The 17,234-nt window shown below is 35.3% G+C and overlaps 3 protein-coding genes and 1 long non-coding RNA gene across 8 annotated transcripts; 1 reads left to right on the top strand and 3 right to left on the bottom strand.

Moving 5' to 3' along the window:
- Positions 1–454: 454 nt before the first annotated feature.
- On the bottom strand, positions 455–772 carry LOC140005996 (uncharacterized). The gene is made up of 2 exons (XR_011813551.1): positions 635–772; positions 455–556 (listed from the first exon to the last, which is right to left on the bottom strand). It is a non-coding gene; the product is annotated as an uncharacterized lncRNA (long non-coding RNA).
- Positions 773–961: 189 nt separating this feature from the next.
- Positions 962–3,925, bottom strand: LOC113742992 (uncharacterized). Of its 4 annotated transcripts, none has more exons than XM_027271044.2 (7): positions 3,603–3,925; positions 2,951–2,975; positions 2,644–2,829; positions 2,319–2,374; positions 1,953–2,040; positions 1,280–1,380; positions 962–1,124 (listed from the first exon to the last, which is right to left on the bottom strand). In XM_027271044.2, the coding sequence occupies exons 1-6, from the start codon at positions 3,783–3,785 to the stop codon at positions 1,286–1,288; spliced, it is 633 nt and encodes a 210-aa protein (XP_027126845.1). In that variant the 5' UTR covers positions 3,786–3,925; the 3' UTR covers positions 962–1,124; positions 1,280–1,285. The 4 variants fall into 4 exon arrangements, with proteins under 4 accessions (XP_027126845.1, XP_027126842.1, XP_027126844.1 ...); XM_027271041.2 differs by lacking the exon at positions 2,951–2,975 and adding an exon at positions 3,035–3,152 and having other exon boundaries at positions 3,603–3,924; XM_027271043.2 differs by having other exon boundaries at positions 962–1,380.
- A 457-nt stretch (positions 3,926–4,382) lies between these two features.
- Positions 4,383–7,276, bottom strand: LOC113741583 (uncharacterized). 2 transcript variants are annotated; one of them, XM_027269135.2, is made up of 4 exons: positions 6,963–7,271; positions 6,173–6,318; positions 5,548–5,666; positions 4,383–4,713 (listed from the first exon to the last, which is right to left on the bottom strand). In XM_027269135.2, the coding sequence occupies exons 1-4, from the start codon at positions 7,175–7,177 to the stop codon at positions 4,612–4,614; spliced, it is 582 nt and encodes a 193-aa protein (XP_027124936.1). In that variant the 5' UTR covers positions 7,178–7,271; the 3' UTR covers positions 4,383–4,611. The 2 variants fall into 2 exon arrangements, with proteins under 2 accessions (XP_027124936.1, XP_027124937.1); XM_027269136.2 differs by having other exon boundaries at positions 4,707–4,842; positions 6,963–7,276.
- Positions 7,277–13,813: 6,537 nt separating this feature from the next.
- LOC113742644 (UV-B-induced protein At3g17800, chloroplastic) lies at positions 13,814–17,162 on the top strand. The gene is made up of 4 exons (XM_027270530.2): positions 13,814–13,963; positions 14,112–14,261; positions 15,513–15,814; positions 16,084–17,162. Exons 2-4 carry the CDS (start codon positions 14,133–14,135, stop codon positions 16,925–16,927), a joined length of 1,275 nt encoding a protein of 424 aa, XP_027126331.1. The 5' UTR covers positions 13,814–13,963; positions 14,112–14,132; the 3' UTR covers positions 16,928–17,162.
- The last annotated feature ends 72 nt before the right edge of the window (positions 17,163–17,234 follow it).

Raw genomic sequence — 17,234 nt, 5'->3', positions numbered from 1 at the left:
ACTATTGCTTAACCTTTTTTTTTTTTTCAAAAAGCATGAGAGGCGTGGGATTTAAAACCTGTTTGGCCCACTATTGCTCACCTTATTTTTATGTTACCTAAATTATTTCTATTTCCCAACAAAACTCGCGTAGTAGAAGGAAGAAGGATGAAAAAAAAAAAAAAAAAAAAAGTTTTGCAAGTGAGAGGCGGATATTGGGAGTCTTCACTTCACGAGTTTGTTTTGCTATTCGTAGTTGAGATACTCTCTCTCTCTCTCCAGCGCATTGCCTCACGGGCCTTACCTATCACCCCTTCCAAGTCTTAATTAATGTTCCTTATAATTCCTTGCTGGAAGGGATAGGCTTCCCTCGTCTCTCAAATAGCTTTAGATACTTTTCTTGCAATACCCTCATCTTGATGTCATTTGCCTACATTACTATCTTTTAGTTTTTCGGACTACAACAGCACTGGGATGAGGTACGAACCATTTCTTATGTATGAGCAAGAGCCAGAGCCAGGGCCAAAGAGTCCTCCTCTATGACTGCTTACCCTCTTTGCTTGTATAATCTCCAACTCTGGCATGGACGACAAAGCTTTAAATTTCACTAGTGAAACTTTCTAGCGAACATGCTTAAGATCCTTCACTAACTTACAGTAACTGATCTTGGATTAGATGCTTTCAGGACATATGTTGATGGCTAGAGTTCTCTCTTATGGATCTCTCGTCATTTCTGAACTAGATAGCATCGTCTCGACTTAGAAAGCCTTCTGACATACGTGGTTGTCGGAGTCCACTTGCCAACTCCAGAACCACCGTTAGTTTTGTGCAACAAATTATCCTAAAGCCACAATTCATAAACAATATATTGTTCAGAATAAGCAAGCAGTTCACTGCAAAGAGAAAACAGCGGGTGCAAAATATTCTGAACTAACAACAATATGAAATAAAGTCAATATCTAATCTTGTATGCTCATCAAACAACCTTGAAGCATTCTCTCATTAATTTAATACTTTGATGGTAACAAAAGGATGTACACAATCCATTTGCAGTATTAATTTCCCATTTAAAATGGAAAATGGATACAGCATACAATAGTGGTTTACCATCAAGATTACAACACATCAAAAGCTGTCATCACTTCCTGCAGGAAAAGACCATTTAAGAAGCAATTGAGCCCTATACTTGTTTCTTTTACCGAAGAAAATCCATATACTAATCAATTAACTACAAAACAATCTTTTTCCAGTCACAAACATGTATTTGAGGAACACAAGGCTACATTGGTTGTGAACTAACTTTTCATCACTGTATGGGGCTCTCCATCTCTTTTTGCACTTGTTCATAAGCACGTAGCAATGACGCTCGCACATTTGCTATATCTGCAAGTGTTTCCAGGGCTGCACATATATGAAAAGGACATAAATATGAAATCGAATGCAAAGGGAATAGGAGAAGGGACACTTGGTGGAAAAGTGTCCATGAACTAGCAGTGAGTTGAATATCTATCACCTGGACAAAGAGGGTCTTGGTTTCACATTTTTTCAAGATAGCATAGCACAAGAAAGATGCAAGGTGTCCATTAGTGATTAGAAGAGAAAATTTTCAAAACCATATCTTCAACTAATACAGCACAAGCACTTCATAATGGATCAAGTTAAATGAGTAGACACTGTCATACTAAGGACTTTTTTTAATCCAAAGTCCAAGAGTCGAGCATTAATCAGAAACAGCTCCTTCACTGCCCTTGGTTTCCAAAAAAGTGAAAAATTTTACCCAAGGGCTACAGGTGTTTGAGGCAAGTCCACATAGGTCACAGACTACTGAAAGAAACAAAGGCAAAGTATTCCCAGATGTAAACAAAGCTCATATACATAACTTAAAATAACAAAAAGCATTGCATAAAGAAATAAGAGCATCATTTCCTTTTTGTCTTATTGTAGCTTCCTGTTATATATTTTCCTCCCCCTACCTGTCTCAAATGAAAGTTGGGCAGCTCGAAGTTTAGGAGGAGCCAATGCTCCAAACATTGAGAGTGCCTTGAGTCGTTCTTTTTGAGCCTGAAAGAGAAGAAATGAGAATGATGGATGATTCTATAAGCAAAAGATCTTCTACACACACAAAAGTTTCCATGAACTTAAAAATTTTGTCAAGGGATCTGAATTAAGCCCGTAATAGTGTTAACATAGCACTACCATGAAGAAACTAGTACACAGAAAAGAAGTAAATATCTTCTTTAAAAGAAAATTTGTCACCATAAGACTAGAGCTACAATACACCTGTACCTGTGAACTCACATTACTCAATACAAGGGATTAGTAGTAATATAGACACTTACATGGCCATCAACAGAAAGTGGAGATCCAGTATTTTCCGCCTTTTTCTCCCTACTCTCTTTGGACCCAGACAAGAAGGAAAAAATGAAAAAAAAGCAGAGTCTCAGTATATGTTTATAATGCTGACTACAAAAAGAAAAATAAGGACACACACTGTCTAAAACGCCTTAGATAACTTTTACAGACAAATCTACTTGGTTAAAAGACAATTCTACTTGGTTAAAAGACAATCATTGCAGAAATTAGAAATGACTTCTGAACAATGATTTTACTCAAATGTATGAGTTGTATTGTCAATTATATCTCCTTACACAGAAAAGCATTTACCAGAACTTTCAGATGTTCCCTTGGTCCTGATCCTTAGACCACTAGATACACTCTGTACCCATTTATCCTCCTCAAGTTTTGCTTCGCAAGGATCTCTTTTTGGACTATCCGAAGGATCTTTTTTAGGACTATCCGAGGATTCCCATTTGCGCAACACAAAATGCGGTTGCCCTACATCAGAGCTAGCTAGCAACAACAAAAATTAAAGCTGAATCAAGTCAGATTCCCATTCAAAATTCTGTCTAATATAAGCAAGAAAATGACGTAAAAATCTTAGTTGAGCAATTTCAGCATTAGAATCACCAACCAAAAACTCCTGCTACTTTTGTGCCCTACAAAAGAGAAAAAAAAAAATCAACTATACTAAAATAATTAATAAGCATCAACATACCAGTTTCATGCTGCAGTTGCAATGTAGTAGCAGCTGAATGGTACTTCATGTCATAGGAAGACGCACTTATGCGTGACGCTCCCATGGAATGCCGAGCACTCGCCAATTCTAACCATCCCTGTGAGAGAATAACAACCTTTTTTCTTTTGGGCCCAAAATGTAGAAAGAAGCAGCTCACCTAATTAATTATCTTCCTAGGCAATCCTTTTATCTTTTACATTTAATTGTTCTTTAGGAAAAACCATCCTTCAAACTCAATTTTACCCCCAAAAAAAGATTAAAAAAAAAATTTCAAACTTCAGAAGCTACTATTCGAAGTGATTATCTAAAGTCAAATCACCAAATTATTCTTACATGACTAAATATCAAATTCAAATTACCAAATTAAAGATTGCTTCAATGCATCGATCTCCTAAAATAAAATTACCGTCTTAATCCTGCTAAAATTTTGCTCTCAGAAGGAACGGCGATTATTCAGCGGCTTATCCACTGATATCTTGTGAACTTATCGACTATAATCACAATTTACATTTTCGCAAAAATAAAATTAGTGAAGCTGATGTTTTACCTGGCGAAGAATGGAGGACAAGGAATCGACGAGGATTAAGTAGTCATCCATGGAATCCAGAAACTTCTCCACATTTTTGTCGTTTATGCTTTCTTTATCTTCTACTGGAACGGCCTTCGATTCGCTCACTCCGTCGTCGTTTTGATCCTCAGAAAACTTGGCAATGGCTTCGTCTTCGCCCATTTCCGGAGATTTGAATCAACGCGCAACTAAACTGGAAGTGAGGCTCTTAAATCAGCTGACACCAAAGAGTCGTGCTCATCGGGCAGCGACTTTGCCTACAGCGATTTCGGGTGTCGCAATTTGCAAGTATATGGAATGGAGCAACTACATTTTATTTTATTTTATATATTTTTTCTGGATAGATATGTTTCGTGCACCAAAAACACATTTTTTTTAAATTATTTTTGATATATTTTCTGTACAATTATTATATCAGGTTATTGTATTTGCGAATTTTGTCTGTGCAAGCATGCCAAGCAAAAACACCTACATTCTATTATAAAAAAAACTCAGCCACAGCCAGTTTTTTTTTTTAAGTACTTAATTGCTCTTGTATTACATATAATTTGACTATTTTGTCGAACCATTTTCAAAGGCTACCCGAAATTGGAGGTCAATTGTACATATTAGTTTTTTTTTTGGCTATTAATAAAAGGTAAGAAATTTTATATCCGGATGCAACTTGCAACACCCCCTATGTATTCAATCAAGAAATTAGTTAGTCACAACTTACAATGGGCAACCGAATACTGAACCTCGCTTTTGGAAGAAAGCAAATAGATGGAAAAAAACAAGTACACTTAAAATGGTACAACGCCATAAGTAGCAGATAAGAATCCAAAGAGACAAGAGTGGGGAGTGGAGAAAGGGGAGCTTCCTATTGTATCCAGAGCTATGACAACCAAAACAACTCTTGAGTAAGGCCATCAATCATTGGCATATCAACAAATTTCAACTTCAGGTCAATCTACAAAAAAATTCCTCCTCCAATAATTAGGGGTCAAAATTAATAATAGGAAACACTGTATAAAAGCTTCCTTCGATGTTGTCTCTCAAAGTTAGTGATAAGATCATCAATTGATTCCTCCCAAGCCTCAGTGGATTCAAGCTGCACAGAGAAGTAGTATACAACAATTCAGTGGGACCTGAAAGAGTAATGCATGATCGGGATTTCATATAACTATAGCATGAGCAAGCACATATTGATTGATTCCTCCCAAGCCTCAAAAGATTCAAGCTGCACAGAGAAGCACATATAAAAAGGAAGCGAAAGTTCAATGAAACGAGTGATGCATAATTGGGAATCATATAGACATAGCATGAACAAACAACCCGCTTTTCCATGCTATTGCATGTATTTGGAGCTTCATCTGGGATTAACAGCTACGAGTTTTACACAAGAGCATCAAAAATACGAACATGAAAAATAAGACACCAAAATTACATGCACAGAAAGCCCAAAAGACTCCTAAAAACTTCAAAAAGGTCACCATCAAAATACTCTTTTGCCACACATTGGAATGATTAAATCGCAAATAAAGAAGACATGAATCCATTCCTAAATTGCAATCCAAACAAGTTATGACCCTTTTTGGCAATAACTTCAAATCTCCTGCAAATGCACATTTTTTGTTCTAACATGGCGTCACACTCAATGGATTCTCACCCATGCAGTGTCGAAAAGGAAAGTGATATGGCCATAGCTTCATGTTTCCTAAAGAGCAACTCATATGCACATGCAGCTCAGGGAAAAACAGTTAGTTTTGGACAACATTACAGGGAAAAAGGGTAAAAAGAATGCAATAGCTTAACATGTGAGTTGCAAGAGACTGACAGAATGGGCCACAAATACAAAAAATCAACAGTTCCCAGAACTGACATGGAAATAAAGAAAAAATGAATATATAATCAGAAGTACCAGACGAGTAGAACAGAAGCTTACTTCCTGGCACAAAAGCAAAGCAAGCCTTGCTCCAATGGCTGCTTCCTCATGATTGTCTTTTACCTCCAAGTTGATTACCAACACAGGCTTCATGAGAACATGATTTCGGTTGTGAAGATCTGAAATATAATGAAAGAAAAACACTAGGAAATAAGAAGCAAATCAGCAAACAAATGCAAAGTTTAGCAATGATGAAACAAAGTTCTATGCAAGCGCCTTATGGTACATTCAAACAACTCCCATATAATGGCAGAATAAGTATGACAATGTAACCAAAAAGCTAAACATATCTAGAACAACTCCTAAATGTCAAATTATCAAAGGTATATGCTTTCTGGGGATTATTGTACCAATTTTGTCTGTTAAGTACTTGTTATTTAATGCAGTTTAGACCACAAGTCAAAACTCGTGTGCTTCCAATCCAGCTATAAGCAGCCAACCAAATTGTTATTTCATTGAACTTTGCTAGGTATCAAGATTCTTCAACACATTTAAATACTTACCATCCTAGATAACAGGGCAGTAATTCCACAGATCAATCAATTTCAAAAACTTAATAGATTTAACAACAGATTAACATATTATGTTACATGTAAGGGACTCTCATAATATTAAGCAAACCAACCTTCAATAACCATGTCAAAAACTTTTTCCTCAAACGTAAGCACTACATCAAAGGAGCCATCAGCTGCATTCTCTTGCCATCTCTGAGGCGCTGATTTTACAGCCAAGTTCCTCTTAAGCATTGGCAATATCCCATTTCGCTTATACCTGGAAAACATCCATTAGTCCTCAACATTCGATTCAAAATTATATAGAACGTTCACATTACCCAATTAAAGTCAATTTAACAAACCCATAAAAACTGTGGCTCAAGAGTCAAGACTAAAAATTCCATCACTCATTTATCCAAAAAAAGCCAACAAAAAACCCAAGAGATAGCATAACCAATTTTCTAAAATGTTCAACAGACTTCCCTACTTAAATAAATAAAGCAACAAAAATCATAATGTACCAACGGCCTCGACAATTATCAGCCACAATTACCTCATAGAACACACAAATTCATGCTAGCAAAGTACACACTAACACCATAAATTCATGTAAAGACGACCACTCCACTCTAATTAAAGCCCTATACCTACCCCAATTGTAGGAGACAGTAAAAATTAAAGCCCTGGCTCCTGATAAAACCAAATTAATTAATTTTTATTTTTACTTTTCTTTCTGGTAATACAGAATAAATTGGCAAACATCAAACAACTAAAGCTTAGCATCACTAAGCTCAATTAGAACGAATTATCGGAAAAATGAGCTGTATAGGTGGGGAAAATACAATATATAAATATATATATATATTTACAGCTAAAAGGTGGGGGGGAGTAATTAAAAAAAGGAACAGGAGAGATACGGACAATTCGGGGTCTTTGCGTCGGAGATCATCAAACATGTGTTTGTAAGGGGTGCCGAAGTCGTAGACATTGGGTTCTCTGAGGGAAGGACCGGGGAGCTTAACGTGTTGACCAGTTCCGTAAGAGGAGACGTCGAAGCCCTCTCTCTTGAAGAGCGAGTGAGCCTCCATGCTCCGGTTCTGATTCGACGAGCATACCATGGCGTACCGGAACTTCATCGTCGCCGACGCCTTCCCAGAGAGGCGGGAGGACTATAGGTCGAGTGACGGAGGAAGTGGCGGCCGGAGTTTATTTATTTTTACTTAATCCAATTGACTTCAAAAAACGACAACGTTCTGTTTAGTTCTTCTATGCTTGAGCCCAATGAACAATAATAATAATATTATTATTAATATTAATATAATAAATTTTTTAAAAAAATTAGTTACAATCGAAAAACCTACATAGAAATTATATATTAGTGGATCGGTCTATTTATATATACACATATATACAAAGAGAGAGATACACGCTTACACAGCTTTAATCAAATTACTATTATGTAAATTCTTAAAGTAAATCTTATATACACTAACAGTATATACATTCTCATGTTTTAAAATAAATTTTATATATATTAACAGTACATACATTATTATGATGGTTGGATGAATGACATATGAGCAAAATTTAAATTTCAAATTTAAGTTTTGAACATTTGTCATGTACGGTAATAATGTATATACGAACAATATATATAAAATTAATCCAAATTCTTATCGTACTTAGGTTCAAATGCCTATAATTTGAAAAAAAAAAAATTCATGCTGCATACCAATTAGTCTCATTCATTTGGATAATTCATGCACCAAATTTGGCCTCACATATATTTAAATTCCTCAATTATGCCAATTAGTTTTGTATACCGATAATAAATTCACACAAATACATCGAATGCAGTCAATACCCTCGGTAAAATTTGTATCCAAGTTAATATCCATTTGTCATTTTGGTTTCTTTGTATCTACCAACCTCTTTTGTTTTATCTGTAAACGACAGTAACCAATAAACACCAACCCTGGTGGATAGAGTTTGCAGAGATGATTATGATTTTGTTTTAGTTTAATTATCCAAGTTAATTAACGATAGTATCCAAGTTAATTATGATTTTGTTTTAGTTTAAGTAAAGTGAGTATGTCCAAGAAGAGGAAAGTTTTGAACATAGAATTGTTCATCATGTTTGCTAAAATATTTGGCTTCAATCGGGTTCTCAACGAGGACAACATTTAATGGTGTCTTAATTATATGTATTCATTTAATCTATACTTAAACACACACGTGTCTGTGTATGGGAGTTACATGTTTTTTTTTTTTCTCAATTAGGGGGTGTCCCAACCTTTTTTTTGGCCAAACTAACCCCCCTAAGGCCAGCAGAGTCCTGCCCAATGATGCCAGCAATTTTACCACAGCGGGTCGAACACGAGATCTTACCGTAAAAACGGACTTACCAGTCCTGGCTGAGCTACCCATGGCGGGCTCTTAATACAGTTGATTTTGTTGACTGTCAAAATTTTGGATTTTTCTTAATACAGTTGGAGCTCTAATAATTTTATCAAATTTTGTCAATAATTTGCCGACTCTGTAGTTGGCAGAAAATTACAATTGATGCAAGAAATCACTAATTAATGATTTCTGGAAACAAGTTCCTAACTTGTTAAAAAGAAAAGAAACAGAATTATCAAGTTATCCTAAACTCTATGGACTTGTGTAACTTGAATCTGGCTTTCAGTAAGTTAATAAAGAGTGCACTAAATTACTAGAGAATGAAAATGGCACACACCACAAACAAAATCACATGAAAAATTAGTGTAAAGTATCGGGTGTTAATATCACCATCATTTCTTACACTACAATAATGATATGCTTTGTTTTTTCATTGAAATAATCAAACGTTACATCTTTTATATCCAATAAAAATTGCAAAAGAACAGAGTTCTATCAAAGAAATTTATACGGAAACGCCAACCAGATCTTTCATTTTTTTTCTAAGAAATTTATACACAATCAAGCTCGAGTTCCCAATTTTAGTACTCGAAGACTTGACAAGCTTATTCGAGTGGTTACATTTTTCTAATTAAATTATTAATATCACAAAATTACTCTTTTAGGTACATTGTTCATGAAATTTACTAAAGAAAGAAATTAGAACTACTAATCGGGTTCGGTGTCAGATACTTGAGTTCGATTAGGCTCGTAACTATTTCGAACCTTTTCAAGTCAAGTTCGAGCTCAAATAGGAACCTTTTGAATCGAGCTCGAGGTTAAGCACCCCTCCAGGCATTGAATTTGAGTTCGAGTTCAGGTACAGTATTATCTGAACTCAATTCGACTCGAATGCGCGTCTACTATTAGAAAGTCGCATTGGTATGACCGAGGTAAAGCGCAAGTATAGACCAAGAAGAAAAAGCTTTTGAACACATAGCTGTTCATCATGTTTGTTACAACTTAATTACAACGTTGGAGTTGTAAATGCGTGTGGAAGTGAAACTATAAGAAGATAAGGGCAAACTACATTAAACTATCATTTAATTTGTTTGGAGTAAGAAAGAGAGTCTAAATCGATTTTTGTGACAGTTTCTTCTATTTCTTTTTTTTTTTAAATATACCATATAATCATTTAGTCTCAAATTGGACTTCAATGCTACTGAAGCATTTAGCAAAGCTTGAATCTGGCCATTCAGTAAAGATAAATAAATTACTGGAGAATGAAAATGGTACAAACTACAAACAGAAGCAGAAGAAAATTAGTGCAAAGGAACAAGTATTTTTATCACTGTCATGGAAGCACAAGATTACAAAGTTTTTTGCTTCCAATCGGCCATTTTGACAGTAACAATGATACCATAGCGTTGAAAAGCCATATAAAAGCCATCTGCTTTCACCAACCAAGTGCATAAATTGCCATCGTTTGTTCCACTACACTGATGGTATAATTTCTTTTCATCAAAAACATCAAAAATTGCATCCATCGTATCCCAATAGAAATGACAGAAGAACAAGGTGCTATGAGAGAAATTCGTTCGAAACTCCCAAGAAAATGTTTCATTTACCTTCAGGTCATGATATCCCAGATCACTGTCTTTAGATTGACAACGAAGCCTTAAAAAATAGGGCGAATCGGCAGGAAGTCGACTTTCAATAACAACCTTATACTTTGGGAAAAGAGCTACAACATGAACAAAGTAAAGTGCTAGTATAGTTAAGAAGAAAAAGGCTTTGAACGCAGAAAAGTTCATCATGTTCGTGGGTTCACTCAGGATTGTGTCTCCTGGCTATTTATTACCGTCATCCGCAGTAAAGACGCACCTAATGTTATTTTTACACTACTGTAAAACTGTTGCAAGATTAATACGTAAATAATGCATTCACAGAATCCATATTTAATAGCATCTGCTTTACGAGTCTTCCTTTTTTTTTTTTTTTACATTAACATCCTTTTATATTGATCTCTACTCTTATGTTGGATGTGAAAATTTTTGAATTTAAAATCTGGGTTCTAAATCTCAATGCGGGTAAGGGGTTTTTGCAAAGTGGGCGGGTCTGATTCTTCAACATCACCTTATTTTATTGGTAAAGCAATTTTGTAGGTTATCTTATTTGTAAACAGGAAGAAGGAAAAAAGTAGTTTAGCCTCACCTATGTAACTACATTAAAATGGTTCCTGTATTTTTTTGGACCAAATTTAAGGAATGCGTGTGGAAGTGAAACTCAAGAACTCGTCAGAAAAATAAAAAAGAATGAAAGGAAAAACTCAAGAAGACAAGGGCAAGCTAAACTAAATACATTAAATGGATCATTTAATTTGTTTGAGAGGAAGTGTGAATGCGAGGAAGAAAGAAAGTCGAAATTGATTTCTCTGTGTCTGTTTGCTAGAGAAGAAATAATGAGTAATTATTTATGAGTGAATCTTATATATACTGACAGTGTATACATTATCACTGTTAGATATGAATGGCGACACATAAATGAAATCTAGATTTTAAATTCAAGTGTCTTTTCTAACATGATCAGCTATATAAATCTGCTTTGCTTCATTACCGACCAACTTCTTTAATATAACCATCTATTTCATTTCATTCAGACGCATGTCAGCAAAACAAAAGCCATCTTCTCATACAATCCAATAGCACAAGTTCCCATCAGACTTCGTTCCACAATAAGAAGCCAATTTTGAATAAAAGACATCAATCAAAGACTGCATCTTTCTTATCCCAATAAAAATGACAAAAGAATAGAGTGGTTCGAAAAAGATTCATACGGAAATCCCATCGGAAATAATCATTTACTTTAAGATTACGGTATCCATCCAAGATCAATCATCTTTAGATTGACAACGAACTGTTTAGTAAAAATAGACCTCTGAAGGAAGGCGATTTTCAATAAGCACAGTATAGCCTTCAAGACTAGCTGTGGCATGAACAAGATAAAGTGCTAGTTTGGACAGCAACTTTTTAAAGAAAAATTGAACATATTTTTTGATTATCGTTTACTGCACATATATCAAATCAAATCGGTACAATAATTTTTTTATATAAAAAATTTAGAAAAATACAATCCAAACAAGCTGAAGACACAACATTTGAATATGGGATGGTTCATCATGTTTGTTAAAAGTGTTTTGACTTCATTCTAGATTGTGAATCCTAACCTTTTATAACCATCGTAGTTGATGAGAAAGTTATCACAACAATGCATTTATTTCATAGATGAGAATATTGCTAATGATTGCTTGAAAATCTAGAAGTATTAAGATGCATCAAGGATCATGCATATAAATTAAGCTATTATAATTACATATTTCGTGATTTAATGTATCAAGAAGCATTGATATATGTTCTTTTTTACTACGTAACTACATTAAATAGTCATTTATTTTGTTTGAGAAGAAGGAAAGCATCGAGTGGAAGAGCAAAATGAGTAACCAAAAAAAAAAAGGTGAAAATCCATTGCAGGTGAAAGTTTGCTAGAGAGGCAAAAGTATTATTACTATTTAATTATTGAAAATATTTTCTAGTTATTGTTCTTCTCTTTTGTAGATATTTTTCCTTTTTTGAGCACTCCGTACCGTTAGTATGAAAAAAATTCACTACGTTGCCGGTGGATAAAAACTATATCCATGATTTTTGTGTGCCAAAAAAAATTGTAAAACCACAAAGAAAAGGACCAGTCAAATGGTGGCACGTAAGATAGGCTCGGTAGCCTTGGCCACCACAAAAATTTTCAACCAAGAGGTGCTGAATCAATGAGAAAATTGGGTCCCATTTCACCTACAGCAAGAAGAGATCTCGAGAGAAGACCAGCTGGTTTTCTTCGTCCAATTCCGCCGGACCAAAAGATTTTTCGGCACCAATACCTGATTACAAAACTACCCTTTACATTTCCCATGACAGGATCTTTTTTTTTTCCAGCAACGATAGATTTTGTATTGATGAACAAAAGATGTACATTTATGTGAGCAAAGGCTCAAATGATTCTATACAAAAAGTATTAGACACACTGAGAATTGATCTATACCTCATCATGATATATGCCTAAGGCATAAACAGTAATCCTTTCACATCTAGAATATAAGCTCCAATCTAAACAAAAGGAGCATTTCTGGAATAATGATCTCAAGTTGTTAATGTCATCAATTATAGTAGCCACTCTGATGTCCTTAGACTCCCTTTCAGTTATCTCCTTTAACAGCTGAGTAACGGGGATATGGACTTTAATCTTCTGTCAATGCTGTTGTCTGGCCTTAATGATAGACATTTTCACAGCTTCTGTAGTAGTCTGCAATTGGTTTCCTGATTTCCTATCATTAAGTGCCCATGCTGTCATCACTAGATTGTTACAGTTAGTTGCAATAATCCCCATACTAACTCTATTTGATTCTTTTTGCAAGTGAGTTGTCACTCTGATCTGAATTTCATCACTTCCTGCTTCATATGATTCTATTTTCTCTCTAGCTCTTTCAGCATCTGTAGTGATCGTTTTCTCTTTCCTCTGAGCTGATGCTTGCTCCTGCCATTCTTGTTGAGCCTTTTGAATGATTTTCCAAGGATGCCTTTGTTTGGCATTGAACTTCCAGTCATTTCTCCTTTTCCAGATTTGCAAGAGAATATTCATATAGCTTTCTTAAGACCACTAGTTATATATGATTGTTATACGATTCCTAGATTAAGTTTAGCATTTTATAACAAGTGTTGAACTTATGTCATCATACCGGATTCTATAATATTAATATAGAAAAAGTTTGATTCTATAATATTACTATTACATAAAACTTTAAAAATATATGAATTAGAATGATTCTAACTAATTTTAGTGATTAAATCATCAAATTGTGAGTGCTTAGTTTCTAACTATTTCACGAGTCAAAATGTCTAAAAGGCGGAGTACTTATTTTTATGGTTAATTAATTGAAAAGAGCATTCAAAAGTTATATAAAATGTTATGAAGTTAAAAGAAGCATGCTATGGATTTAGAAAATCAAGTTATGCGTGTAAAATTATTTTTATTTATGAGTCTAAAATAATTTAAAATCTTAATTATGTGATATTTTTTTCGATTAATTTGAAAACACATAAACAAGTTCAAACCCTTTTTTCCCCTACAGCTAGTAGAAAATTGAACTTCAAATTATACAAATGTGAAATATATCCATTCTGCTCGTACACGAACATTTTACAACAGGAAAAAAAAATGAAAAGAAAAGATTATCCCATAATATAAACCTTCCTGTGAAAAGGCCAATATTGTCTTTTCGGCTTTCATCCACGTTTACCACAAGTGTACATTATAAAATCCTGAAGCACCGTCCAAAACATCCAAAGTCGTCAACAACTTCCCGATTCCCCTCCTTAAACCTTCAATCATCAAATTCTAATACATTCTTTTTCACCCTGTAAATACGTAGTGCTAATTCAAGAGCGGGTCTCACTGATTTCTGCTGGTGACGACTTCTGTTTTCATTTCAAAAGGTATTAAAATTCTTGTCTTTTTAATCTAATTATATATTCTTGATGAATGATTTTATTAGGGTTTTATCCCTCTTTTTTTTTTTGGTTAGGGAAATATAAAGGGTTTTGTTTAATTTGGGGTTTTTTTTTTGGGGATAAATGATTGCAGCGGTTTTTGTTTCACTCGAAGATGGAAACAGCTGCCACTTTTCGGTCTTCTTTGGGCATACCTTCTTATTATGACGTTCGGTCGGTTGTTAAAGGACCCGATTTCGTGCAGTTCGGATCCAGATCCCGGGTTACGCCGGCTTCAGTTAAGGTGCTTATGAGTTTATTGTAAATGGGTTGTTCATCCTTTTTTTTTTTTTTATTATTGATACTGCTTTTTGTTATAAAATTTCAGTTTTTGAATAGTGTTATTGCTTTTCGTTGAGGACATTTTTTATGTTCTCTTTTGGTGGTTGACCTTTTCAGATATTGGAAGAAATTTTCAACTTCTTTTGGGATTCTAATTATTGTTCAATTTGGAAAAATTGACGATGACCTTTAGTTTCTTTGCAAAATTATTGAATTTACCTTTGGTACCGGGGAAAAAAGTATTGAATTTACCTTTGGTACCGGGGAAAAAAGTATTTTTTTGGTCGAAAAAGTGTGTTGAGGCTGACAAACGGCTGTATTTTGGCGAAACAGTGCTAAATACCTAAAGCTTAAAAGTTTAATTTCTGATTAGGCCTCGGTTTTAGTTTATTCTTTCCTCTTCACTCGTTTGTTAAATATAGTAATATCAATTTTGTGTGATTATTTGCGAACAATATATTGGAACTAAAGGTTTACCTATATGATTGCCTAAAAGTTTGTTTTTAAAGTTTTAGTTGAACGAGCCTTAGGAAAAATGATAGATGTTCATCAAAGTTTTAGATATTTGAGTGTTTTAGGGAATTACATCATACATGGTTAAGTTGATAGAAAAGGGAGACAAAAGATGAATGTGCTAGTAGCATTACTCAAAATTTGTAACCTGTAGTGAGGTAGACTTGGATGAAATGAATAAAGAAAATGAAATGGTAGTGGAAGCTTTTTTTTTCCCCCGTACAGGGGATTGGTTTTCACTGGATTGAAGCATTTTATGCTTTTGGGTTGCAATTGTGACTTGAATTTTAAACATAAGCATAATTTTCAAAAGAAAGGGAAATAAAAGATGAGGAGTTGTGTATAAGAATTGTCGTCATAACTCGTCCTTGGAAAAACAGGTTTTGTTTGTGGTATTTGGATTTCAAAACTTTTAACTATGTCTAATGAAAATATGAAATTAGTGTGACAAGTTTTAGTCACTGCAGGTTTAGCTTTGTTTTTGATAATTTAAGGAGGATATGATTATGATTTATGTAGCTTAGGTTGTTTATATAACATCATAATTAAGTGTTTGTATCTCGTACTACATATCAAGTCTATGTAGACAAACTGGCTTGCATGTAGTGGACATGATTTCATTACTGTGCATGGTTCAACTGTCTGATTTGTTGAGGTAGGAGGTGAAAACTGATTTTCTAATGGTCTATTTGATTTGCAGCGGCATCCTTTAATTTCTCACGTGAAGTTGGGCCAGAGCAGAGATACTTTTAAGAGCAGGAAATGCACTAGAATTCGATCTTCCATGTCCTCATCTTCTAATTCAGGAGGTTCAACTGCTCCTATTGCTCCGCTGCAGTTGGAGTCTCCTATTGGACAGTTTCTTTCTGAAATCTTGGTTAGCCACCCCCATCTTGTGCCTGCTGCAGTGGAACAGCAGCTTGAGCAGCTTCAAACCGATCGTGATGCTGAGAATCAGAAAGAGGAGACCGCAGCTTCTGGTACAGATTTAGTGTTGTACAGGTTAGTTCCATCTTTGACTCCTTTGACGTCCTGGGGATACATCAAGTTTTACTGAAGGTAGTTTCGTTTAAGAAAGTGCATTTTTGAAAGTGAAACAGATGTTATTTACTTATGAGAAACACTTTTTATTTAAGTTTCAGGCTTATGACCGTACCTGTAGGAGCTAAGGCATGTGTTGTCCCTTTTGTTGTAGCATGTCTAGGCATTGATATGATTGTAGTGCTCTATTTTTTATGACTGATTGTTATATGGTTGTAAAATTGATATAGGAGAATTGCAGAGGTGAAGGCCAATGAGAGGAGAAAGGCATTGGAAGAAATACTATATGCCTTAATTGTACAGAAATTTATGGATTCCAGCATATCTTTGATTCCTTCCATTGGACCATCCTTGGATCCTTCTGGCCAAGTAGACAAATGGCCCAGCCATGAGGAGAAACTTGAGAGGCTTCACTCTCCTGAAGCTTATGAGATGATCCAGAACCATCTGGCCCTCATTCTGGGAAACCGAGCGGCTGATTCATCTTCTGTAGCTCAAATTAGCAAACTAAGAGTTGGCCAGGTCTATGCAGCTTCAGTGATGTATGGGTATTTCCTAAAGCGGGTTGACCAGAGATTTCAGCTGGAGAAGTCAATGAGAATCCTTCCACAGGGATCAGATGATGGAATTTTGAGTAACACACAGGAAATGGTGGGGCTGGAAGATGGACCTGGCACTGATGTTGCTGCCAATACTTTCAGGACTGCACAATCCCACCCTGAGGGGTCATCATGGTCTGCTGGCAGCGTTAGCCCAGGAGGATTTGGTCATGGCGTGAAGTCTTCCAGGTTGCGAACTTATGTGATGTCATTTGATGGGGAGACACTGCAGAGATATGCCACCATCAGGTCTAAGGAGGCTGTCAGTATTATTGAAAAGCATACAGAAGCATTGTTTGGTAGGCCTGAGATTGTTATCACACCAGAAGGAACTGTTGATTCCTCTAAAGACGAACTCATTAAAATTAGCTTTGGCGGTCTGAGGAGGCTTGTGTTGGAGGCAGTAACATTTGGTTCCTTCCTCTGGGATGTTGAGAGCCATGTGGATTCGAGGTACCATTTTGTTGCAAATTGAGCCTTTGCTTGTATATCTGCATGGAGAAGCAGAATTAGCAGCTGAGATTAAGTGATGCGAAAATGCTGTTAAATTTGTGAGGGGCGTATGGAACCGCTTTGTATATATAAAATTTTCAGTGATGAATCTGATGTGAAAGTTTCTGACAGGAGTAATTGGATACTTATGACTGCTTAGCGCAACTTTTTGTTAACTTTGTTGTACCTGCCAAATGGAGTATCATCATTGGGTATTATTTCGTTTTTCCGCTTTTTTTTTCCTTTTGAGTTGTTATTTATTTCTGGATGAATGAACGAAAATGAAGTTT

The sequence above is a fragment of the Coffea arabica genome, chromosome 4e (assembly GCF_036785885.1).
Source record: "Coffea arabica cultivar ET-39 chromosome 4e, Coffea Arabica ET-39 HiFi, whole genome shotgun sequence".
In the NCBI taxonomy this organism is placed as follows: domain Eukaryota; kingdom Viridiplantae; phylum Streptophyta; class Magnoliopsida; order Gentianales; family Rubiaceae; genus Coffea; species Coffea arabica.
Note: the sequence above shows the minus strand (reverse complement) of the source record. Positions and strands in the feature narration are given on the sequence as shown.